The 24,903-nt window shown below is 40.1% G+C and overlaps 1 protein-coding gene across 4 annotated transcripts in view; it reads left to right on the top strand.

Annotated features, from left to right (window-relative positions):
- LOC117272029 (polyamine-transporting ATPase 13A3-like) overlaps positions 1 to 11,991 on the top strand; it is a 33,417-nt gene extending 21,426 nt beyond the window's left edge. For 3 of the 4 annotated variants that reach the window (XM_033650705.2, XM_078173195.1, XM_033650707.2), the window contains 12 exons: positions 738 to 869; positions 1,050 to 1,129; positions 1,248 to 1,290; positions 2,598 to 2,707; positions 2,890 to 2,986; positions 3,511 to 3,583; positions 4,636 to 4,813; positions 5,135 to 5,316; positions 6,717 to 6,805; positions 7,048 to 7,128; positions 7,398 to 7,493; positions 7,968 to 11,991. In XM_033650705.2, coding sequence (XP_033506596.1) covers positions 738 to 869; positions 1,050 to 1,129; positions 1,248 to 1,290; positions 2,598 to 2,707; positions 2,890 to 2,986; positions 3,511 to 3,583; positions 4,636 to 4,813; positions 5,135 to 5,316; positions 6,717 to 6,805; positions 7,048 to 7,128; positions 7,398 to 7,493; positions 7,968 to 8,150 — 1,344 coding nt within the window. In that variant the 3' untranslated portion in view covers positions 8,151 to 11,991. The remainder of the gene's footprint in view (positions 1 to 737; positions 870 to 1,049; positions 1,130 to 1,247; positions 1,291 to 2,597; positions 2,708 to 2,889; positions 2,987 to 3,510; positions 3,584 to 4,635; positions 4,814 to 5,134; positions 5,317 to 6,716; positions 6,806 to 7,047; positions 7,129 to 7,397; positions 7,494 to 7,967) is intronic. The other variant, XM_033650706.2, reaches the window with a different exon arrangement.
- The last annotated feature ends 12,912 nt before the right edge of the window (positions 11,992 to 24,903 follow it).

Here is a 24,903-nt window from a genome sequence, read left to right as displayed (position 1 = left end):
TTCACCCAAAATGATGTGATGACATTTTAAATCCAAGAGGTCAACTTCGCATTGCCATCAAAATGTTCTGCTAAGAACACTTTCCTGGCCATAATTCAGTGCCATAACTTTTAGGGATGGAAATCAAGAACCGGTTCCAAATTGTACAACCATCAGAATCGCATGCCTCCGAGCTTATCTATTAGTTTTATCGATGCTGGCATGTTTTTCTTATAGTTTCACATTGTAAAACAACAACTCAAACTCATCAGCTCCACCGCTGGAAAGAAGAGGGGGTCATGTTGTTACATCATTGTTATATCTTCTTGTTATATCATTTACAATATAATGTTGATTATCAGGCTCAATCTGCTAGTAGCTCTTGTGTTTATCTTATTTCTATTTTTATTCTATTAGGCACTGTTTTTTGTTTTTGCTCCTTAAACACTTTATATCTTGTACATTTTTAATATTTTATATTGACACTTAATAAGCTGGTCGTTTTAAAAACCAGTGTGTGACACTGACCCGGGGGGGGGGGGGGGGGTCAAAAAGTAAAGTAAAGGAATGAACACTGCAGGAAAAACACAAGGCACACATTATTGCTTTTACACACACTTGTATGATAACCCATTTACACATGTGTCAGTCAGATTAGAGCACAGAGAGGTTTCCGATTAAATCTTCAAAAAGTCGTGCAGGATAAGTTGGTAGTTTTCTGGTGCTCTAGTGATATTGATTGATCCTTTCTCCTTCAGACTGTGGAGATAAACCTGGAGGACGGGTTATATGACAAGCACATGACTCAGCAGGAGCAGACCTATCACTTTGCTGTGAGTGGCAGAGCCTTCGCTGTTATCACCGAGCACTTCCCTCAACTCGTCCAAAAGGTACAGGCTCATCTTCACACACATAAACATCTACATATTCAGAATAATATTACGTTTGCATAAAGTTTAAAGCTATTTTATGGATAAATAGGTGCAGTTTAAGTTCCAGTAATACTAAGCTGGCATCATGTTGTTGGATGTTGCTGTAATTCCTTGTCTCTCCGCACGGGGGTGCTGCAGCTCATGCTGAGAGCCACAGTGTTTGCCCGCATGGCTCCAGACCAGAAGACTCAGCTGGTGGAGGTCCTGCAGGGCATCGAGTGAGTCTCTCATTTGATTAAATCTGATGATGAGCTTAATTTAAATCTGTGGGAGATCACCTGATTATACAGTTTCATCATTGTCAAATAATTTCACTCCCTTTTTTTTTCCTTCCAGCTACACTGTCGGGATGTGTGGTGACGGTGCAAATGACTGTGGAGTAAGTGCTGGGTTATTTTTAACTAATGTGCACAAACATAACATAACAGCACACTTAATCCCATCTCATATTAGACTGATGTCGCCTTTGTAAAATACTCTTACATGGCAGTATCTGATTGGTTCTCAGGAATAAATACAAAAATAAATACATGTAACACAGAGGTGAAAGAGCTCAAATCCTTCACTAAAAAGTCTGTTATTATCACATTTGAAAAATAGTCAACTATCCAACAATCAAGTAAATTTTTTGTGAGTGTTGAAATATTGGATACATTAAATTTAATAGCTGGTTTATAAGCCTAATCCACATACTGTTGGGTAATTAAAATGCTAAGAAAATATGATTGTAATGAGTTTATTATACATAATGTGTTGCAGGTAACTTTATTGCTCTGAGTTTTTAGCATCCAAAACACAGAGCATATTGAATATCTTTTTATTTACATTCAAAGCTTCTGTTGAGGTTTTTGAATGAAGGTTTGAATAATTGTCATCATATTTTATGACATCATCACCTTAAAAAAATCCTTGAATAAAATCCTCAGTTCAAATAAAGAGATTTATCTGATTAAATAAGTTTGGTTTTTTTTCAATAACCTTTTTGGGTCTGAGGGTATTTTCAGACTCCGACGATTTTGGTACACCCTGATGTTCGTGTCAGTTTGAACAAATGTAAGCAGCATATTCAAAGTCACATGACTTTTTGTGTTCGGCACAAGTTCGGCTACAATAATATCCATGTAGCAGGCTTTGTATTTCATGATTGTATTTTTTAAAAGAAATAACAGGTAAACAAACCAATTGTAAAACATAGTTTTAGTGCAGTGATAGAATGTGTAAAAAATATTACCTTACCCATTGTGACAAAACATTTTGGCCCCTTGAGGTGATTCTGTTAAATTGATTTTCTTTAATGAATAAATGTTATTTATGATGACTGCTAGACCGTCCTGTTACTACAAGTGCGTGTCTCCCTTTGTGCGTTGGAACAGAAATCTAGATTGAAACAGAATATTTAAGCACATCACACTGGAATCTAAGTCTACAAATAGTATAATACTTATAATATAATTTCACACTAATATAGTGTGTGTTGAAATACCAGATTTAAACACAATGAATAGACATACAGAACAAAAAAATAGCTGATTATAAATTTTGAATCAAGCTTTCTCAATATTTAGTAGAGCCTTACAAAAATGTAAAATATTTCCACCTAAAATATAGAAGAAGAAAAAAATCTAGTTACTGAAATAAACATGTAGCACACCAGTTCATACTAACTGAGTGCTCTCTCTGTTTCAGGCTTTGAAGAGAGCTCACAGTGGGATCTCGCTGTCTGAGCTGGAGGCTTCTGTTGCTTCACCCTTCACCTCCTCCACCTCCAACATCTCCTGCGTCCCCAACCTCATCAGGTAGCACCTCATTCCTGAACAGAGAATCATCCAGAACAGAGAATTTAACATTTCAGATTTGTTACAAATTGTTTAAACCTTCTTCACATCAGTTCTGTCTGTCACCACCAGGGGCGTACTGATCCTTTTAAAGGTTTTCTACTGAGCTCTCTGATTATCTCTGATTTTCTTGTCCTCCATAGGGAGGGCCGAGCTGCCCTCATCACATCATTCTGCGTGTTCAAGTTCATGGCTCTGTACAGCATCATCCAGTACCTCAGTGTCACCCTGCTGTACTCGGTAAACACCCTGCTGTCTCTCAGTGTTACACTTCACAGTTCAGTTCCAATATTTTTCTTTTAACACTTGGTGAGAAACAACATTGTCTTATTTGATTTACCTTGAATAAAACTCTTTAAAAGGGAAAAGAAAAATATTTTAGTGTAACAGTTTATTTTTTACCTTTGAGAATTGTTTTATTCAAGCTTCATCAAAAACACAATGGACATAATTCATGGTGTTTTATTAATGTCCTTGGTGTTTTAAACTTCATGAGGCAAAGCAATATGTTTTTGACATATTATTTAAGGTCTTGCATTTGTTAGCTTGCCTCAGTTACAAACACTGGTACGGTTCCTACACGACATACAGAGGGCTCATGAGCAGGAAAAGGGAAGTATAGTAAAATACATGAACTGTGATGTAATGTGATCACACTGATTTACATTTGGGCTGAAGTCAGTGAGTCTTATAGACTGAGACATTGTTGATCCAGTCCTCTGTTTCTGCGTGACTGTTAATTTTCAACTTCTCTGATATTGTAGATTCTCAGCAATTTGGGAGACTTCCAGTTCCTCTTCATCGACATCACCATCATTCTCATCATTGCCTTCACAAGTGAGCAGCACTAAGAGTAAAATGCTTTTAATCAGTGGTTGAGTTTGAAATCAAATATGATAACTCACAGTAATAAAGGAACACTTCACCCACAAATTGATCATTTGTATTTTGATTACTCAAACCGTGTTACGTTAAATTTGTGAAGAAAACATTGTTTTTCTTGCGTACCTCTATGATAAACGAAGAATCCAAACATGGAGAAAATTCTTGATGAATTGGAGTAAAAAGATTAGCATAAGCAAAACATCCGTTTATAAACTCTCACAAAACTCATGCAGTATAATCCAAGTCTTATTTATCCTGTCGTATGCTTAGCACTTCCAAACAGACAGCCCCTTCTAGCAGGGATCTAAATGGAAACTTACCTATGCTCTCCTCGAAGCCAGACTCCACTGACAAAAACAGAAACTTTCCATTGCTGATCATGGAAGCTGCTAGTCTAATGCTGCCTTGATCTGTAGTTTCTTTGTTTTATTGTGTGACTTTACTACATTTTCGTTAAAACCTTACTATCTGAAACACTTCTGCATTCGAGTAGCTCGCCTGGGCAGTCTTGAAGTGTTTTAAATTATAAAGTTTTAGTGGAAATTCATGCGTCTGAGCGTACGACTGGATAAATGAGACCTGGATTACACTGCAGGAGTTGTGCGAGAGCTTGTAAACTTTTTTTTTTTCTTATATATAAATAGTATTGCAGCTTCCAAATAAGATCAAAACTAAGACTAACCAAACAGGCAGCGGTTAAAGACTGTAACCCTGTGGCGTCTTCCATTCTCCACACTCACTTCAGCACACTCGCCTTTCATTAAAGGTTCCTGAGATGCCAGGTCAGGTGGTGTATCAGAGTGACTCAAAAATTAATAGGAAACTAGGACTTCCTTTGACTCCAATTAATTTTTCTCAGTTTTTGGATTCTTCGTTTACCACTGAAACATGCAAGAAAAAGCCTTCTTCACAAATTCAACGTAACACGGGCTGACTAATTGACAAGCAAATTATCATTTTTTTGGTAATGTATTCCATTAACTCACAGTAACTTATGTTTTCAGTGAGTCTGAACCCTGCATGGAAGGAACTGGTGTGGCGCCGCCCTCCGTCCAGTCTGATCTCTGGCCCGCTGCTCTGCTCAGTTCTGACCCAGATCCTCACCTGCTTGGTCTTCCAGGTTCTGGCTTTCCTCTTAGTACGACAGCAGAGCTGGTATGAGATATGGACGCCTCAGTCAGAGTGAGTAACACGTCTGAAATGAGCTCCTGCTAAATGACTGATCAGTAAATCACTGGTTGGTAAATATATGTAAATGCCACTGCAGACAGTCTTTTGTCTCAGCTTGCGCTCCAGCTTTGTCCCTGCTGATCTCTGTAAAATCTATTGTTTGTCCCTCCAATTAGTTTAAAAATACAACTCTGAGTTTTATACTGCCAATTATCTGTCTGGAAATTTGTAGCTGTATTCAGTAACACATTTTATATAATGTAAACTGGTCAGTAGACAAAAAGACGGAAGGTTTGCATTAACTGTCTGCTTCCCTCCTCTCTTCCCCTGTAGTGCCTGTAACGTGTCCAGCTCCAGTCCCTCTCACAGCGTGAATGTAACCACCCCCCACGACCACAAAAACATCAGGAACTATGAGAACACCACCCTCTTCTACGTCTCCTCCTTTCAGTACTTGGCTGTGGCCATCGTTTTCTCCAAAGGGAAGCCCTTCAGACAACCGAGCTACAAGAACTGTAAGACTCGTTAAGTCGTGTTGGAGCGATGATGCGTATGAAGAAAGATTACTGTCAGCACAGACTGAGTTTAAATTTGCCAGGCACATTATTTATTGTGCCTATAAAAATTAATAGAATGAGATATAGAAAGCTGATAGATAAGCAAATGAAATTCCTCGAGACGTTTTTTCTAAACTGTAATTTTCCAAATCAGTTTTCCAAATTATAATTCATTTTCCTAAATGCATCAATCCCTTTTCTAAATCTCTTCAGTATGAGTATGACATACAAACGTAACATACCAATCTCTACTGTGCTGGCAATAATTACCTCATATACAGTGGTGAGGAAGTATCAGATCTTGAGTACAATAATATTAAAATTATTACAGTGTTAAAATACTCATTACAAGTAAAAGAACTGCATTCAAAATCTTAGGTGAGTAGAAGTACAAGTATAAGTATAAGCACCTGAATATACTTAAAAAAAAACAAAAAGTAAAAGTACTCTATATCTGGATGTCTGCAGGTCCTTAAAAAGTCTGAAATATTAGGCCTTAAAAGTCATTTAATAGCCTAAATTTGAATTTGTGAGGTTTTAATTGCCACAAACATTTAATGTAATTTAATTTATCCATCTTTTAATTTCTTTGTGTTAAAATGAGTCAAGCTCATGTAAGTGAAAGCCCACATTTCTGATGATACAAATCTTTTTACTTTATACTTGCACTCATCTGTTGGCAAAATGTAGATTAACCTAACTCACCCTAATAACCAAATTCCTATATAAAACCTACACGACTACTTATATACTACTCACCTTTAAACTTACCTGCAATATTTGAATAAGAAAAAGATTATTTGTCCAAAAATGTGTTTTAAATTTGGTTAAAAATGATCTTGTAAAGGTCTTAAAAAGCATTAAATCAAAATGTCTGATGCCTATAGACACCTAATTTTGCAGAATGGTCCATTTTAGAATTATATGTATTATTTTATTGAATTATAAAAATTGATGCATTCATGTCTTCATCACTTTAATGTTGCAGCAGGTAAAGGTGGGGCTAATTTAAATTAATCTATAAACTGCTGGGTGGCTTAAGTGTGATGATATATTGATATAACCTGTTTGCAATTTTTGATTTTTGCAATAAAATGTAAATAAATTGAGTAACTAAAGCTTTAAAATAAATATAGTGGAGTGAAAAGTACAATATTTGGCTCTGAGAAGTCATTGAGTAGCAGAATAAAGTAGCATAAAATGGAAAAACTCAAGTACTTTAAAATTATACTTCAGTAGTACTTGAGTAAATGTACTTCATTACATTCCATCACTGCCCATATATATGTTATGTCTTTGCAAGTTGAAAATAACCATTTAATCTGGTGTCACTGAATTCTGTGGTTTAATTTTATCAGGGCCGTTCATGCTGTCCTGCATCGGCCTGTATACTTTCCTTCTCTTCATCATGCTGTATCCTGTTCCTGCCATAGACAGCTTCCTGGAGGTAAACTTTATTTTTATACATTTTTTTACATTTGTTGTTGCACTGGCTGCTCTAAAAGGAAAAAAAAACAAATGTCCTGGCTGTAGATTAAAAAAGTAGAAACATGAAAGCAGAGTAGAGGTGTAACACTGGCTGAGAAGCTGCATGAAGTTGATGGAGTGTGTTTGTGCGTGTGTGTGTGTGTGTGTGTGTGTGTTGCATTGCATTGAGTGCTCTCATCCTGCTGCTCTGCCTCCACCCAGATCGTGTGTGTTCCCCATGACTGGCGCGTTACACTGGTCATCATTGTCATAGTGAATGCGGCTGTGTCTTTCATGCTGGAGGTACGCTTTAGAGACATCAAGCTCTCTGTGACTGATCGCTCCCTTTTTTTTTTCAATTAGAAAACTGTGATTTGCATGCAGTGATTTTTTTCCCCCCCGCTGAATCGGTGCTCAGTAGTGCATCACTGCAACACTGCCTAATGAATGAAATCAATGAATCGTGTTTTTTAAGTTTCATTTTGAGTTATTTCTCTGTGCATTTCTGTGGCTTTAACCCAATCTTTATGACCAGTTTCCTCTCCTCCTCTTCACGCTGAAATCTCCCGTAGATTTTGATCCTTGACATCATCTTGTGGAGGCTAGTTTTCAGATGCAATCAGGGGGTAAATCGCCCCACAGAACCGCCCTCTGCTGACACGCCTCAGGTTGGGATGCTTTTGAGTTTATGACTGGCTTCACTTTATGGAAAGCACTTCTACACATTCTTAGCTCTTAACTTTATTTTTTTTTGCGCTTCTTTCTTCCTCTGATGGCTTTTTAAAATGTTGTGACTGCTGTATAAATAATCAATAGAGACTAAATTTGATAGAACTAAGTATTAAAAACAGACAGTATTTGAAATGTCATTTTTTATTCCACTACATTTCATTAAGGTCTTTGTGTTGAGAATTCATATGACAAAAAATAGATCTATCTATCTATCTATCTATATTAAAATAATATAGCAAAGCTCTTGATATTGATGTAATACGTAACCCCCTAAATGACCATTTGTATTTCAATTTCTCACCCTGTGTTATCTTGAATATGTGAAGAAAACTTTTGCCGCACGCCTCCATAGTGAATGAGGTGTGCGGCCGCTGACTAGTTTCTGATGTTCATACTTTACGTGTTCCCAGGAGACCAATGACCGCTGGGGCGCACCCTTCCTCTCCTGGCTGTTCTGTCAGAAAAACAAGCCCCCAAAGGTGCGCTACATGCACCTGGCCCTGAAGCTGCAGGAGGACGGTGACTGGCCCCCCAGACCCTCCACTGTCACCTACGCCAGTGATTCACAATCCCACATCTCTGCCCCCCTCTGACACCGACGTGACCAACGAGCAAACTACTGCACAGACTTAACCTAAAACCCCCAACGAGCCTTCATGTTGACGTAGCTTGAGTTGAGCTCAGAGGTGTGATCGATGCTCAGATGTGTTTGGGACGTGGAGCCTGCTGGACGCCAGTGATCAATCCAGGAGCCTCATTAAGGTGAGGCCTCCTGCTGCAATGTCTGACTGACTGTGTGAACTGCAAACATAAAGTTCCATTTAGATTCACCTCATCAGAATGGACAAACACTTTGCACCTTTTTTAGCCGTACTGTGCTGTCACACTGCTGAAACTTGAGCCAGAGGCCTCTATTAAAGACATTTTGGGAAATATGGTACATTTATTTGCTTGAGTGATACCACTGGCAGTTACAGGCTCTGTTTACACCTGGTAATAACATATGTCTTGGATGATTGGATTGTTAGTGGCCAGCTAAAAGTACAGGTAGGAATGCGTCTTTAATGGGTCTTGAAATGTCATTGGTCAGAATACATTCAGAGTTGGTCTGGCCACACTCTTTCAGCACTTTCAGGACACTAATGTGATGACTGAATGACTTTCTTTGCGATTGAAGTAATCCTTTGCATTGCTGGATGGGGCAGTGATGGGAATGTAAGAGCCATCTATCGGTCCTCAACAGTGGGGGAACTCCATCTCACCTTGAAGCCATCCACAAGCTCCCATAGTCTGTCTCCTTGAGGCAAACTAATAAATTGCTGCTGAAGCGTGTGTACAGGCCGAGACACACCAAACCGACTTCAGAGAACTAGCATCAACGAAATCCCCCTGCTGCGTCACCTCACGTCGTCTGTGTCTTGGCTAAAAGTTGCACACTAAGACGCCACAAAGACTTTAGCTGATGGCCAACCAGCATGTATGTTCTGTGCTTTCACAAGAAGATATAACTCTCCACACCAGCAGACAGCGGTCATCTGTATTCGTCATACGAAAAGGGAAACCAAAAGACCATCATGACGCTGGTTAGCCAGTTAGCACATTAACAACGCAATCCAGTGTTGAAAGGACAAAGCATATTTACTGTGCACCTCTTGACTTTAGCTCTTTGTTTACTTTCCTTACTTCCATTTCTCTACTTGTGCGCTGAGGTGAACTGCCAATCAGAGTGATTTCATTCACCGACGGGCTCCACAATAGCCGACGCCAATTCAACTTGCTGAATCAGCAGAAATATTATATATCAACATAATATTATAATATATCGAGGGCCACAGATGCTCACCGATGGCCCAACATTGACTGACGGCCGACCATCAACTTGGTGTGTCAGGACATTTAAGCATGATAAACTTCCTGCCAGCTAAAAACAACAATGCATTTCGTCTTTGCAAATGGAAATGATTTAGATGTTTGTTTGCACATGGAGCGATAAAGTGAGATTTGATCACAATTGGTCAGTTGAGACGCATGTGGAAGTGCATTCTGACGCCGAGCCTAAACAGACATAGAGTTGTCCACTTGTGATCGGATCACCCAAGACACATGTTAATACCAGATGTTAACAGGGCCACAGGCTGGCTTAGTTTAGCTTAGCACAAATGGCGAAACAGCCAGCATTGCTCTTTTTTAAAGGTAAAGTTTTTCTAAGGATCAATAATCACCACATTTTGTCTTATTTGGTTTATCCCATACTTAAACCAAAGTGTAAAAACAATATGTTGAGGTTTTACAGGTGGTAAAGTCTCTGCTGGTTGCCAGGCAAGCTTGTACTGATGACCAGGCTCCAGGTTAGCTGTTAAGCTGTGCTAAGCTAAGCTAACCACCTGCTGCTTTTCTTCCAACTTTCGGACTTGAAAACACATTAAGATGTTTCCCAAAATCTTAAACTGTTCCTTTATGATGAATGGATGTCTTACTAACTACGTTATACTGTCCTACCAATGGCATACAAAATCAAACTACAACACTGGACACTGAGAAAGGTATATGAGTGTCAGACGAGTCTTTGCATTGTTTTAAACAGCTTTTAGCTGACCCATTATTTTTTGTCTCAGTCTGACAGATCAGATACATCAAACAGATCCAGTATTAAAGGGATAGTTCAGATCTTGTAAAGTGTGGTTATATGAGGTACTTATCCATAGTCAGTGTATTACCTGCAGTAGAAGTCAGTCTGCATGCCCACAGTTTGGAGAAGCAGGCTGGAGTATAATAGCTAAGCAATGTACTGCTGTGGATGGGGCGACGTGTATTTTAGCCACCTAAAAAAAAAATCAATATGAGTGTAAGTGTACACTATATTTAGAAATTTTCCCTACATAAACCTTGCTGTTAGAGAACCCCTCTTTGCAGGTCAGCTGGTCAGGTCAGAAAGTTCCGCAATCAGACAGAAACAAAACTTTACCTTTTTACAGGATATCAAAAATGGTGTGTGCTTTTGATTTTCCGGGCTGTTAAATGGACTGCACTTGTATAACGCTTTCCTAGTCTTCCGACCACTCAAAGAGCTTTTTAACACCACATGTCACATTCACCCATTCACACACAGGTGCTGCTACTCAGTAACCATTCACGTTCACCCACACTCTGAAAGAACAGCCACCGGGAGCACTTTGGGGTTCAGTATCTTGCCCAAGGATACTTCGACATGTGGACTGGAGGAGCCATGGATTGAGCCGCTGATCTTCCAATTAGTTGACGACCCACTCTACCTCTGAGCCAAAGTCGCTGGAACAAAGTAATGCAAACAGCTTTCATAAACCGCTGACCTGCAGCATAACACAGTACATGGCACAGTTGCACAAGGTTTAGAAAACATAGTCCCGAAGGACAGGGGCCTTCTGACAGCAAGGTAAAGTGGTAGAAATATTCTTGATATAGTGTCCACTTACACTTTTTTTTATGTGGCTAAAATCTGTTTTGCTGTGTGGTGCTACTCCTGTTCAATTCTCCAAATTGGAGCATGCCGACCACCATTTACTGTATGTAATACACTGACTATGGATAAGTACCTCATGCAGCTCCACTTCAGAAATCCTAACTATCCCTTTAAGCCACTGTTTTGCTCAGTCAGGTCCATTTAAGACCTAAAATCACTGGACGAATCTTTCTTCTTCACTGTGAATAAACACATTCAGTCTTCCACTAACATTTGCTGCTGCTAAAATCTAAAAGTTGCAAAACAGCATTAGGTCACATGGATTCAAAGAAACACGGGAGACTTGTGTCTTTTGCAATTTTATGAACATAACTGGTACTGTTGAATTTCTAAGGCAGAAAATATTCTACTGCTGCATTTCTGTCTGAGAGTCGCTTCAGTTGAAATTCTTCCTGTGGAAGAGAGAAGCAGAAATTCCCTGCAGTGTCCCTTTTTAAAAAATGTTTTTACTGTCGGTGTGTGTGTGTGTGTTTGCATCGTTAAATCTTTATGTTCGTTTTCCCAAGTAGGACTGCCTTTATAAATTAAGTGTTTGTGAGGAAAAATAACATTTAACATCACTAAGATAATGTTTTAATTGATTAATTAATTAAAGCAATTGAATTAAAACAAATCAATGAAACATTTGCTGCTGTGACAATTTTATAACAGTTGATTTTAACTTTTGATTTTTATATATTTTAAAATGTTTACAGCTGTTGTATACATATTTTTCTAGCTAAGGTTAAAAATGAAATAAATGTGAAAACCTATGAGAATTAGTCGCCTAAATTTCCTCTTTAATTACTATTAAAAATAGCATTTTTTTTCTCAAGGGAATATGTTTTTTCAAAATTGTACTTATTTTCTTACTTCAATAAAATGTTTCCGGGTACCCCTGTGTTTGCTCTGCAGAACTCCCATTACATTTCCCAATAAATCTGTGTATTAAGTCACTCTTGCGTGCTTCGTGGGGGGCTGACCCTGGTCACACTTTTTCAGCCAAGACTTACTGATCAATTATGGGCTTTCCCAGCCTCCTCGCTGCCTGGCATATGGGCGCTTAAAGGCGCGAGAGTGGAGGAGAAAGAGGGGTATCATTTCATGTGGAGATCAGGGCCTATAGGCAGTGAATGGGTGGATTTAGGGGGGACTGTGAATAAGGGAAGGGGGTCCTCGCTTGTACCAAAGAGAAAAGAATCTCCCACAGATCAGGGAAGAGCCTTTTTGGGAATATTCATGATGAGGATGAGGAGGCATCATGAATTCATGTGTGTCTCTCTGACTTGCACGGATCATCTTTTCAGTAAACACCGATGTGTATACAGAGCCTGGGAGATGTCTTGCTTTTCGATCTGTGTTTGCGATGTAGTTTGGTGGATAGTGTTGCCTCTCCACAAAGCAATATGGGTTTTTGTGTACTCTCCGCTGTATTCCTTTTGTATCGTTAGAGCAACAGATGGAGAGTGGTGGAGAGACATAAAGAAGCTAAAACACACAGCCTTTCTTCCTCACAGCCAGCTACTCGCCCAAAAAGATTTTCTCAAGCTTGCGCTCAGACGTGTGCTATTTCAAACATTTTGGACTTCATCTCCTTTCTCTTTTACCCATACGTTTTTTTGTCTGAGTCGTGTACTTTCAAGATTTGGGCCTGTGCACACAGTCTTTGTTTACTGTGTCTTTGCCCACAGCAGTCCCCGCAGAGTGATCAGACCTGCTTAGAATAGAGTAACGGCCACTGTTACACACTTCTGAGCGCCAAAAGTTGTCATTTCAGTTGCTTTCTCAACATGTCTGTTCGTACACACATATTCTCTTTATTCTTCATAAAGTCCACAAGCGGACATCAGTCTGACACAGCTTCTCTGAAGGCTGTGGGACACTCATAAGGCCCTCGTCTTGATTTATAGTCGGGACACAAGGCCAACCTGATGCTCACTTACGGTTGGCCTCATTTTACAGATGACACAAAGGCACCCACGTCTGGTAAAAGGTCTGTGACCCACCAGACGGTCACAAAGCCCCTCTCCTCCCTCCTGTCCCCAAAGCATGGGCTTCTTCCCCGGGCCTTCATGGCATCCCTGTCCCCCTTCCTTTATCAGTCCTTCCAGGCCTGAATGGGCTCTGTGGTTGGTCAATAAATTCAGTGATTCAGGGGGTGGACAGTTGCAGCCGTGTTAACGTTTGTTCACAGGCTTGTCGGAGGGACGGGCCCCGCCCCGCCGCTCTTTGTCTCCCGTGGTCCCTCAACAGGTTAGAAGTCAATGGAGGGCCTTGTGCGGAGGTGGCAGGGGCATGGATGGAGCCGCCTCTCACATGGCATTCACACAGGGGGAGGACCGGCCCGGATCACTGTGACACTTGTTAGCGTGGGGCCACACAACATTGCCGGGTTCTTGCTCTCCCCCAAGGGCCTGTGCGATATTCAGCACTTTAAACAAACTAATGGTTGAGGCTGCGGGGTTGCATCGGGGTAAGATGATCTGTACTCAGAGGCCTGGAGTGGCCACAGTGAAAAGAAGCGCACAAGTGTATCTTACAATCTCAGTTTACAGATCAGACGTACAATAAAAATTAGGTCAGGGCTTCATTTGGTGCACAATATGAAGTAATGAAGAATCCAGTCTTTAAATATATACTAGAAATGCACTTTTGTGTCCCCTGAAGGTGCCACACTGTTGCTGAGTTATAGCCGGTTTCTCAGGCTCAGCTGGGCCAAAGCATGGGAACAGCCGCACTGGGAGAAAAGAGACACAGAGAGCCATAGATAGAACAGCACACAAACAGAGGAGGGCTTTAGGAGACAGAAAGCAGCAGACAGAAAAAGACGCACAGAGACTGAAGAGGGACTTAGAGCCATGACTGAAGCCTAACTGTCATGAGAAGATGAGAGTTGCCATGGCCACCCAGGAGCCACCCAGCAAGCATGTGAGCAGGGGAGGCTTGGGGGCCAGGGGCCTGGGCCCGGGCTGGTGGATCACATGCACTAACCAGGGATTATGTGCATAAGTGATGAGCACTAAGCCGGCAGGTGAAGAAGGGAGGCCCTGGGACAAGGAGCGCGCCATCCCTCAGGACAGCTCCCCCTGTAAGGAGCAGGGACTTTTTTTTTTCCCAAGTGAGGCTGATCTCCCGTGTGAAGGGGACTCAGCCAGAGGTCCTCGAGTGCTGAAAGGGCATCCCCCAGGCTGCTTTCACAGCGTAAGTGGCCAAAACGCTGGTCTTGTGAGTCGTCTTGAGTGGCAAGAATGGGCCATCTTCACATTCATAAATCCCAATGCAAATACACTCATGGATATGGACTAAGCTTGGATAAGGATAAGCACCACATGGCAGTGCATCAGCAGGGCTCTTGTTGGAGCTTTTTCGCTTGGTGCCAAGATGAAATAACCAATTCTACGATCTTTTATCCACCAGAAAGAAAAATATCTAATTTAGAGGAACAGTGTGTCGGATTTGGTGGAATCTAGCAGCGAGGACTGCAAAATGCAACCAGCTAAAACTTCCTACATTGTTCATTGTTCAGGAGGTTTGTACCAGGAGTTGAATTATCCACAGAGGTTTCTTCCTCTCAAAAACAAACAGACCAGTTGATTAAAACCTGCAGAAACACTGAATAAAATGGTGCCACGTTACAAATCAGTGTTTATCCAACGCTGCTTGTTGCAGACAGGTTGCTAGCCCAGCACCTGCTAGTGTTTGCTCACCTTTCTCTTTGATAATTTAAAGGTCCAGTGTGTAGGATTTAGGGGGATATTCTAGCAGAAATGGAATATACTGTATGTTTTCTTAAGTGTATACTATGATAAGAATCATGTTCAGACAAACCCTACACTGGCTCTAGATAGGGACATTGGCATTTTGACGTTTTCGGCCACTGTAGTTAGCAGCCCCTCCGTAACGTCACTGTTTTTTTAATGTGAAACATCTGCAGATAATTTGGCTCCTGGTAAAAATCCCTGAATGTCTGGATCTTAAGTTATTAGAGAATAAAGGTGAGCACACAATAGCAGGGCTAGCAGCCCATCTCTGATGTTCCAAACAGCGCCAGAGAAACACTGATTTGTAATGTGAAACTGCTTTATTCGGTGTTTTCAGTGGTTTTAATCATCTCTCGTCTGTTTGTTCGGAGAGGAAGAGACGTCTGCAAATAATTCGGCTCCCTGTAAAAAAACTCCTGAGCAATGAACATTGAAGGAATTCTAACCTGGAGAAGTTTCAGCTCGTTGCAATTTACAGTCTGGGAGCCAAATGATCCACAAAGGTCTTTTCCTCTCCAAATCAAATGGACACAGTGATTTAAACAGATGAAAACACTGAATAAAGCAGTTTAATGTTAAAAAATCTGTGTTTTTCAAGGCTCTATTTATTGTGGCCACTGGGAAACCACAAATGGCCCTATCTAGAGCCAGTGTTTGGTTTGTCCATTCTGGGCTACTGTAGTAACATGGTGGACTCCATGGACAAGGACCTGCTCTCTAGATATAAAAGGCTCATTCTAAGGTAACAGAAACACAATTCTTATTTTCAGGTGATTATACACTAAAGAAAACACACTTATTATATTCAATTTTTGCCAATATATGCCCTTAAATCATACACACTGGATCTTTAAGCACCAGCTAAGTTAACTTTACAGTATACTTATGTGCAAGAGCCTCATTTTATAGTCAGGATCACCAGGTTCATAGGTTGTTTTGCTGCAGAGAATCAATGCTCATAATATCCATGGCCTTACAGGAATGTGTTTGAACCTTGATGGCACAAAGAAATCACATTCCCATGGTGCACAGAGAGAAAACACACAGTTAACCAACCTCCCCCCCAACACCTTTTCAAGACGATAGTATCCCTGAACATATTAACATGTAAATACACTTAGATACTTTGACAATGCACTGAAATGCATATAATCTACATGCTAACTAGTCCTTTAAAGACTTTCCACTGCTGAATGTGGTTTGGGAACACTTTCATGTCTGGGTTTTAAAAATTAAATGTGAGGCCTCTCTTAGAATCTCTAAAAGCGTTTTTCAATTTGATGAGGGATAAGGCGATGACTGGGTTCCCTTTTCAAAGGGGGAGACCCAGAGTTCAATAAGACTTCAGTCTCATTGCCTTTGCCTCCAAGTTGAAGATCTAAATGCTGGCTTTTTTTTTTTTTTTTTTAAGAAAGAACCCACCACGTTAGGTGACAGATGGCAGGTTGTTATGCTGAAATACCAGTTGCTATGGTCCCCTTTTCCTCCGCAGCTTCACTTGCCATAGCTAAGCATCCTCTCTGCTGGTGTACTGACTTGGAATAAGCTGACTTGAAACTACTCAGGTTGTTGTTGACAAACATGAGCCCAGATGAGTCTCCTAATCTCCCACTCCTTTATCCGCTCTTTATTGCCGTATAAACAGGCCTGAATACGCTAAAAAAACTAAACCTCTGTTTTCAGCCTCTTCTTATCTCACGCAGGGTTTAATCTAATGCCCTCTACCCTTTTTACATCTCTGCCTCTGCTAAATTCGACCATATTTTTGATTCAGCGCGTCACCATGACAACCAGTTATTTCCCATCCTTGAGCCCCCCCCCCCCTCCAGCTCCTCTTCTCCATTGATACCGCTGCCTCCCCCTTCCCCTTCTTTTTTTTTTGTCCAAATAAAACAAAGCGCAGAGTGAATGCACTCTGAGGTAGGTAAATGTATTCAGTGACATCAGCCAGGACGAGTCTATTCTGCCGGATTCCTGTACCACTTGTTTCCAGCCTTGTCTGGGGGCCGGACACTCTGTTGGGCCCATTGTCCCACGTGTATTCCACACAGGCCCGCAATTAATGGAGGCCTTGTCTAAGGCTTCTGGAGCAGAAACTGCTGTTGGGGAGGGGGACAAAAGGCGGGCAGAGCCAGGGGCTGGGAGTTGCTATGGGAGGGCCCCCCTTCCCTCTTTAAGGGGGAATTCAAAGGGAGAAGGAGGGACGGAGAGCGAGCGGAGCGCTGGATGAGATGTTTAAGTGATCCCCTCTGTCTGTGCCCTCCCCTCCTGCCCTGAGATGTTTTCATACCAAGAGTTGAAAGGGAAACCTTCGCAGTATTTGATGATGAGGATGGTCATTTCACTGCCCACATAGCAGTGGTGGCTGGGTGGAGGAGAAAGTCGGGGCCATAGTTGTCAGAACAGGTGAAGAAGAGGAGTGTGGCAACTGGGCAGAGACTCTTCCCACTGCAAAGAGGTTTATTAAATGTCACCAACTCTTTCTAGTAGGGATGTGAATCTGTTGGTATCTCATGATTCAATTTGATTATGATTCTTTGGGTCATGATCTAACTGAAAATGATTCTCAATTTCAAAATCGATTCTTGATTCAGAGATGCAAATTTCAGGATCTACATCAGTAAGTGTGGCAAATGTTTTGGCATGAGTGTTTATATTACAATAAGTTATATTAACTGACTGCAGTACTGTTAACACACAAAGGCAAACCTAAAGGTGAATTCATGATATCAGCATCTGCAATGGTCCAAGTGACATAAATATTGTTATCCACCTGATGGTCTGTGAAGACCCCTGTGCAGATGCCCATGTGCAGTCCAAATTTTGTGACCACATTGACTGTATACATAGCAAGTGAAGCAACTGCACATGCTCCAGTTACAAAATATGATCTCTTGTTCCAAATTTCAGTCCACTTGGTGCCGGTGTACGCACCTCTAGCCAGACACGGAGCCTCAGTTGTAGCATGAATGAATCCACATCCACACCTGTACCACCTGGTGCAAATCCACACCTGTCTGCTCACATTCAATGTGTCTTTAAACTCTGGGTGATGGCGTATGATGTAAACTTAGGCATTTTTTGTGTTCCCCAAATACTGTGCTTTCATTTTACAAATCTTGCTTATTGAATGAGTCACATCAGGCTCCTTCTTCCCAAACGTTTGCCTCCAAGGAGGATGGCACTGGATGAATTTGTTGCTGCTGTCTTGTCCATTTAAGAACATTTTACATATGCTAACATTAGCAGCGACTGACCACCCAGTAGCCATGTACCGCTTGCTACAACTCAGCCTCTGTATGATCTACGTAACATCTGTCTGTCTATCTACATGCATTACTTTAACACACATTTTTGGGACTATATCTCTGTACAATATACATTATGCAATCTTTTTTTATTATATTATATTTTATCTTTGATACTTCCTATCATGAGTCTCTGCTCATTCCTTGGACGGTTTTGCACACTTCTGCCCAAAGTACCTCTTGTAAAAATGGCACTGATCTTTCATATTAATTCAGATATATTTTCCATATATTAAAAGGGTTTTTTTTCCATATTTTTCTTAGAATTTTCTCCTGTGCTTATGATTCTTGATTTTTTTTTAAAATGTTCATTCTTATTCTTATTCTTGATAATCATATTTTTATTTCATTTTCTCCCACTATGTTTATGTTCAGTACTGACAACCTAAATCTAATTCCTTGTATGTACAAAACCTACACGGTAATAAACCATATTCTGATTCTGGGCAATCTACTATATAGAAGCCGGACAGAGCATGATTCAAGTCACCATTGCCAAATGGGTAAAAACTGACTTTTAGAAGTTTTGAATCAATTCAGAATTGCAGAGGATAAGAATAGAAATTCTTACATGAATGGCTTTCACCAACCTAATTTTTTTTTTACATATTTTGTCATGTTTATCTTACAACAAACCTTGTAAATTGTCAAATTTATCCCCACTACATATAGTAGGCTCAAGTAACTCAACAAGTATAAGGGCTCATCTTATCCTCAATAAACTGACTCTATAACAACGACTTAAAGCAACCTGCTCAAGTTCTTTGTTTTTATATGCAGACAATCATAGGGATGAAAAAACATACAAGAATGATCAGTTAATAAGTTAAATAGAATAAAGACCTGACTATCTGAGAATAAGCTTCTTTACACTTATGTCAGTCTTGTTTGTATCAAAATTTAGGCAAAGGAAGGACTAGATATTAAGACCTGGACATTAAGATCTAAACCAAAATTATTTATATCTTCCCGCCCCTGTTTCCCTCATCTTGTGGTTATCAGTCACAAGCTGGACCTTGATAACTTTCTCACCCTTCCTTCACTCTCTGGAGCCTCCCATCCCAGGGTTCCCACACTGATACACATCAGAGCTGCGCTATAAACCTCATGTCCACATCCCCATCCGCACAATAAAGGGTTGTTTGTGGCAGAGCAGAAGGCTCGGTGAAAACAGCACTGATGGGATGTAATTTATTGTTGCGTGGCCTCTTCTCCTCTCATCTGCTGTGAGCAGAACCTCGGCTGATTTCAAAGGAGCATCTTGTAAAAACATCCAGTTAGAAGATTAACTTTATGTGATCCCAGGAGAACGGCATCACTTTCCCACCACGTTACATCCTCTTTTCCTGCTAAAATCTTTACTTGGGAATGTGTAACAAGCTATTTTGTTTTGTGTCTTGTGAGTTTAACCTCAAAACTTCAATAACAATAAGTACAACACTGTCTGTATGTTGTCATCAATGAGAGCAATGCTCAAACAGGCTGCAATGTAACCACTCGGCATCTGTGCATCGTCAATTTACGTACAGTAACAGTGTTTGTTTTTGCCACTGACAGGCTCAAATTTTTGTCGGACAACATGATGGAAAGAATCCCTGCAGAGATAGACCTTTTTGTTAAAGAGTAAAGTTATTTTTGTTTAACCATAAACAGCCTTGAAATCGTATCACCAAACCCACCAGACTCCATTTAAATAAACAGTGATTTTATCATCATAAAATACACTTAATTCAAAGTCAGCAGATACAAAATAAATCTCACAAAAGCCATCTTGTTTTGTCTTTCTACTGTTCCAACAATCACCAATACTGGTTTGGTTAAATTTAACTCTTAATTTGCCCACTAAGATGTCAAAATATGCTGGCTCTATGCATGCTAAAATTACTGTTTATTTAAATGGGGTCTGGTGGGTTTGGCCGATGGCGATTTTAGGGCTGATTCTGGTTGAACAAAAAGGATCTTACTCTTTAACAAAATATAGGGATCCTTTCCATAATGTTGTCAGCCACTTATAATAACAATCTGAACCAGTGGCAACCGGTCAGTGGCACAAAACAAACACTTTTAGTGGTAGTAAACTGACAGTGCCCAAATGCCCTGAGTGGTTACATTGCAGCCTGTTTTGCTGCTGCTGGCTGCAGCGGTCTCACTCAGTACTGGACCAGTTTCAAAAGTTGCTCCCACTATTCATGTAGACACATTAACATGAGAAAAAAGAGACCAGCTTGAAGTAAACAAAACTTACCCTTTAAGGTTCAGTTACGAGTGGTTTTAGTAAATAAAATATGCAAATGTATGGTCACTCATCTTGACTAATGTTATAATTAATTATTTGACAGATCAAACCCATTTTAGCAGAAGGTTTGACTTGATTCCATTTGACTTAATTTGCTATTGACTCAAGAGGCTGGTGGTGCTTGAAGCTACAGAGAGGAAGCCGTGGATGCAAACACTGACCTGGCTTTTGGGGTCATTTCACCTCTGAGGATTTAGCAGCTTTACAGAGAGTGTTTGAAGTCTATCAGGGAGGATAGAGGCATCCAGAGATAAACCTGGACTGGACAGAGACGTCAGTTAATAAATATATCAGTGAAAATGCAAGAAGCAGCATGTCCCACATTTTTATACTCACTTGTTACACCATTACAGCTACTAATTATTTTATAGTGCATTTTAAACTTTGCACAGCTTTAAAATCAGAAAGGTAGGAAGATAAAAGATTAAAAAATCAATAGCATTGACCATAAACTCTGAAATCTATGAAATGGGGGACAAAAAAAACTGCATCCTCAGTGTTTGTTTTTACAAATTCCACAGTATTTCAAATGAAGAAAAAGCAGCCTCATTTTATTTTTATTCCCTCTATCCCACAAATGGCCATTATCCTTGGAAACTGTTTGTAAATTTTAGTGTTGATGAAAAAAATCCTTGAATGTGACAACCATAAAAACCTTTTTCTATACATGTATTTACAAGCCATTAAAATGGGCTTGTTTGTGACTTTAGTGTAGCAACATGAGAATGGAAAATATTGTTTTTACTCAGTGTTGTGTGCAAAATATTGGACTTTTCATAATATTTGCATGGAATTTTGTACACTTTACCCTTTCCATGCAAAACAATAAAAACAGCTAATAAATGCCTGTTAGGTGAATCTGGAGGATGTTTTTGTACAGTAAGTAATGACACAAAAACACCCATTAACGCATGAAATCAGTTGAAATGGTGCCATGGTCACCTTCAGTATGCACTGTAAATTTGTCTTTGATTCACAATCAATTATATTTCCTCAAAGTTTTAATTAAAACAGTGACATTATTGTTATAAAATTATAACTGTGTTCATAAAAGTCAATGAATCAGTTCAGTTCAGTATGACAAAATGAAAAAAAAAACAACATTACCTTCAAACTGCAATTTAGATTTTAAACAAGTGCAGTCACCTGGAAAAGATTTTGGAGATAAGCATTTCTCATATCCGTAAATATATCACTAAATTAATTGAGTTATTGTTGGTCCTTAGACAGTTTGAAGTAACTCTTCAGCTTTATTCCTGCCGCCAGCCTGTGATAACAGACAGGAGGTGTCAGAGTTCACGGCAGCGAGAGGACAACTGAGTGTGTCAGAGATTTTCTTCTTCACTGGACATCAGGCCTGGAGTGTGTCAGGGGATGAGGTCTTCACCTCAAAGTCTGATGCACTCAGTGACCCCCAAAAAACTGTGTGTGTGCGCAGATAAAGAACCTGTACAACTGGATACACAAGAGTGAGTGCAGTTAGTTCTCTACAAAGCTTTTGAAATATTTAATTTCAACATAACGTGAAAGAATCCAGACGTTCTGTTGCAGAGGCAGCAGAGTTTCCACTTTAACTGAACTATCAGATTGTTACAACATATTATATGATTGTTAATTAACCTCTACATCCATGAGAATTTGTTTGATATTTTGGATAATCTTATCAGTGCAGGTGGCCAAAAATCCTTTAACTCTTGCAAACAGAGTGTCAGAAAATACATGTGGAAGAGCTTTTGTGTTTACCTGACAATAAAGACACTTTATGTTTTTTTGAAAAATAAAAAAAAACAATTAATGACATGCAAATAAAATAAAATTATGTTTTTGTGATCAGACATTTCTGAGAAAAAAGTTTCATTTAAATATATATATATATATATACAGTACAGGCCAAAAGTTTGGACACACCTCCTCATTCAATGCGTTTTCTTTATTTTCATGACTATTTATATTGTAGATTCTCACTGAAGGCATCAAAACTATGAATGAACACATGTGGAGTTATGTACTTAACAAAAAAAGGTGAAATAACTGAAAACATGTTTTATATTCTAGTTTCTTCAAAATAGCCACCCTTTGCTCTGATTACTGCTTTGCACACTCTTGGCATTCTCTCCATGAGCTTCAAGAGGTAGTCACCTGAAATGGTTTTCCAGTCTTGAAGGAGTTCCCAGAGGTGTTTAGCACTTGTTGGCCTCTTTGCCTTCACTCTGCGGACCAGCTCACCCCAAACCATCTGGATTGGGTTCAGGTCCGGTGACTGTGGAGGCCAGATCATCTGCCGCAGCACTCCATCACTCTCCTTCTTGGTCAAATAGCCCTTACACAGCCTGGAGGTGTGTTTGGGGTCATTGTCCTGTTGAAAAATAAATGATCGTCCAACTAAACGCAAACCGGATGGGATGGCATGTCGCTGCAGGATGCTGTGGTAGCCATGCTGGTTCAGTGTGCCTTCAATTTTGAATAAATCCCCAACAGTGTCACCAGCAAAACACCCCCACACCATCACACCTCCTCCTCCATGCTTCACAGTGGGAACCAGGCATGTGGAATCCATCCGTTCACCTTTTCTGCGTCTCACAAAGACACGGCAGTTGGAACCAAAGATCTCAAATTTGGACTCATCAGACCAAAGCACAGATTTCCACTGGTCTAATGTCCATTCCTTGTGTTTCTTGGCCCAAACAAATCTCTTCTGCTTGTTGCCTCTCCTTAGCAGTGGTTTCCTAGCAGCTATTTGACCATGAAGGCCTGATTCGCGCAGTCTCCTCTTAACAGTTGTTCTAGAGATGGGTCTGCTGCTAGAACTCTGTGTGGCATTCATCTGGTCTCTGATCTGACCTGCTGTTAACTTGCGATTTCTGAGGCTGGTGACTCAGATGAACTTATCCTCAGAAGCAGAGGTGACTCTTGGTCTTCCTTTCCTGGGTCGGTCCTCATGTGTGCCAGTTTCGTTGTAGCGCTTGATGGTTTTTGCGACTCCACTTGGGGACACATTTAAAGTTTTTGCAATTTTCCGGACTGACTGACCTTCATTTCTTAAAGTAATGATGGCCACTCATTTTTCTTTAGTTAGCTGATTGGTTCTTGCCATAATATGAATTTTAACAGTTGTCCAATAGGGCTGTTGGCTGTGTATTAACCTGACTTCTGCACAACACAACTGATGGTCCCAACCCCATTGATAAAGCAAGAAATTCCACTAATTAACCCTGATAAAGCACACCTGTGAAGTGGAAACCATTTCAGGTGACTACCTCTTGAAGCTCATGGAGAGAATGCCAAGAGTGTGCAAAGCAGTAATCAGAGCAAAGGGTGGCTATTTTGAAGAAACTAGAATATAAAACATGTTTTCAGTTATTTCACCTTTTTTTGTTAAGTACATAACTCCACATGTGTTCATTCATAGTTTTGATGCCTTCAGTGAGAATCTACAATGTAAATAGTCATGAAAATAAAGAAAACGCATTGAATGAGGAGGTGTGTCCAAACTTTTGGCCTGTACTGTATATATTTGTATATAATTTATTTTGTCAGTTTATTGTACAGAGCCTAAAATGCCCAAATTGAATGTTTAATTTTGCACGGTAATAAGTTAATAATAATTTTCTCAATGAAATGATGATCATGTCTACCACACAACAGCCCACTAATGTCTTAAACTATGAAGGCCAAAACTTAGAAACAATGCATATCCCATCATGTGAAGGGCTCTTTGCATCAGTGCAATATGGTCTTCGTAAAAACATAAAATGCAAATCTCCTTCAGAAAATAATCCAAGACACACTGTAGGATTTTTGGTCATTTTAATACTGCCATTTAAAAATGAATGTGTTTTAATCAACACTAATCCTACAGTGTGCTTTGGATCCTTTTTGAAGGAGACTTGCATTTATATATTTCCCAAGACCATATTCCACCCATGCAAAGATGGATAAGCAAAGTGCACTTAAAGTATCCAAAGATCATCATAAACAGAGGCGTAGCCCCAAATCTTGGGCCCCATGCATACGCAGTCTCTGCGGGCCACCCTCCCTTCCTCCTTTGATCCATTCCTCTCTTACCTTTTGATTTTTCAGTTTGGTTCCTTTCTCTCTTTACTTTTTCAAACCCTGACTTTTTGAAAAAGTCAGGCATGACAGCACACATTGATGCTCCAGCAGCATCAGTCTTTCAATTGATGTAATGTTAATTTAGTTATGGCACTTATTACTAAGAAATAAACAAACAAAACAAATCTTTCCATTCCAGGCTTTTTGAGTCCCCCCTCCCATTGGGGCCCTGGGTAATCAATCCCACTTGTTCCCCCACTACCACAGCCCTGACCACAAAGACCTAGCAGCGCTTCTGCTCCATTGTTTCCATCAAAACAACCCAATCTGAAATAATATAGTGTATCATGAGAAGGAGAATGAAGCCAAAACTTGCTTGGTGTTTTTGTCTGACAAAATAAATTGATTTTTAACCTTCCCTTTCAAGCAAAGCAGGTGAACAAAAAAGAA

The sequence above is a fragment of the Epinephelus lanceolatus genome, chromosome 12, assembly GCF_041903045.1.
Source record: "Epinephelus lanceolatus isolate andai-2023 chromosome 12, ASM4190304v1, whole genome shotgun sequence".
In the NCBI taxonomy this organism is placed as follows: domain Eukaryota; kingdom Metazoa; phylum Chordata; class Actinopteri; order Perciformes; family Serranidae; genus Epinephelus; species Epinephelus lanceolatus.
This window is presented reverse-complemented; position numbering and strand designations above follow the sequence as displayed.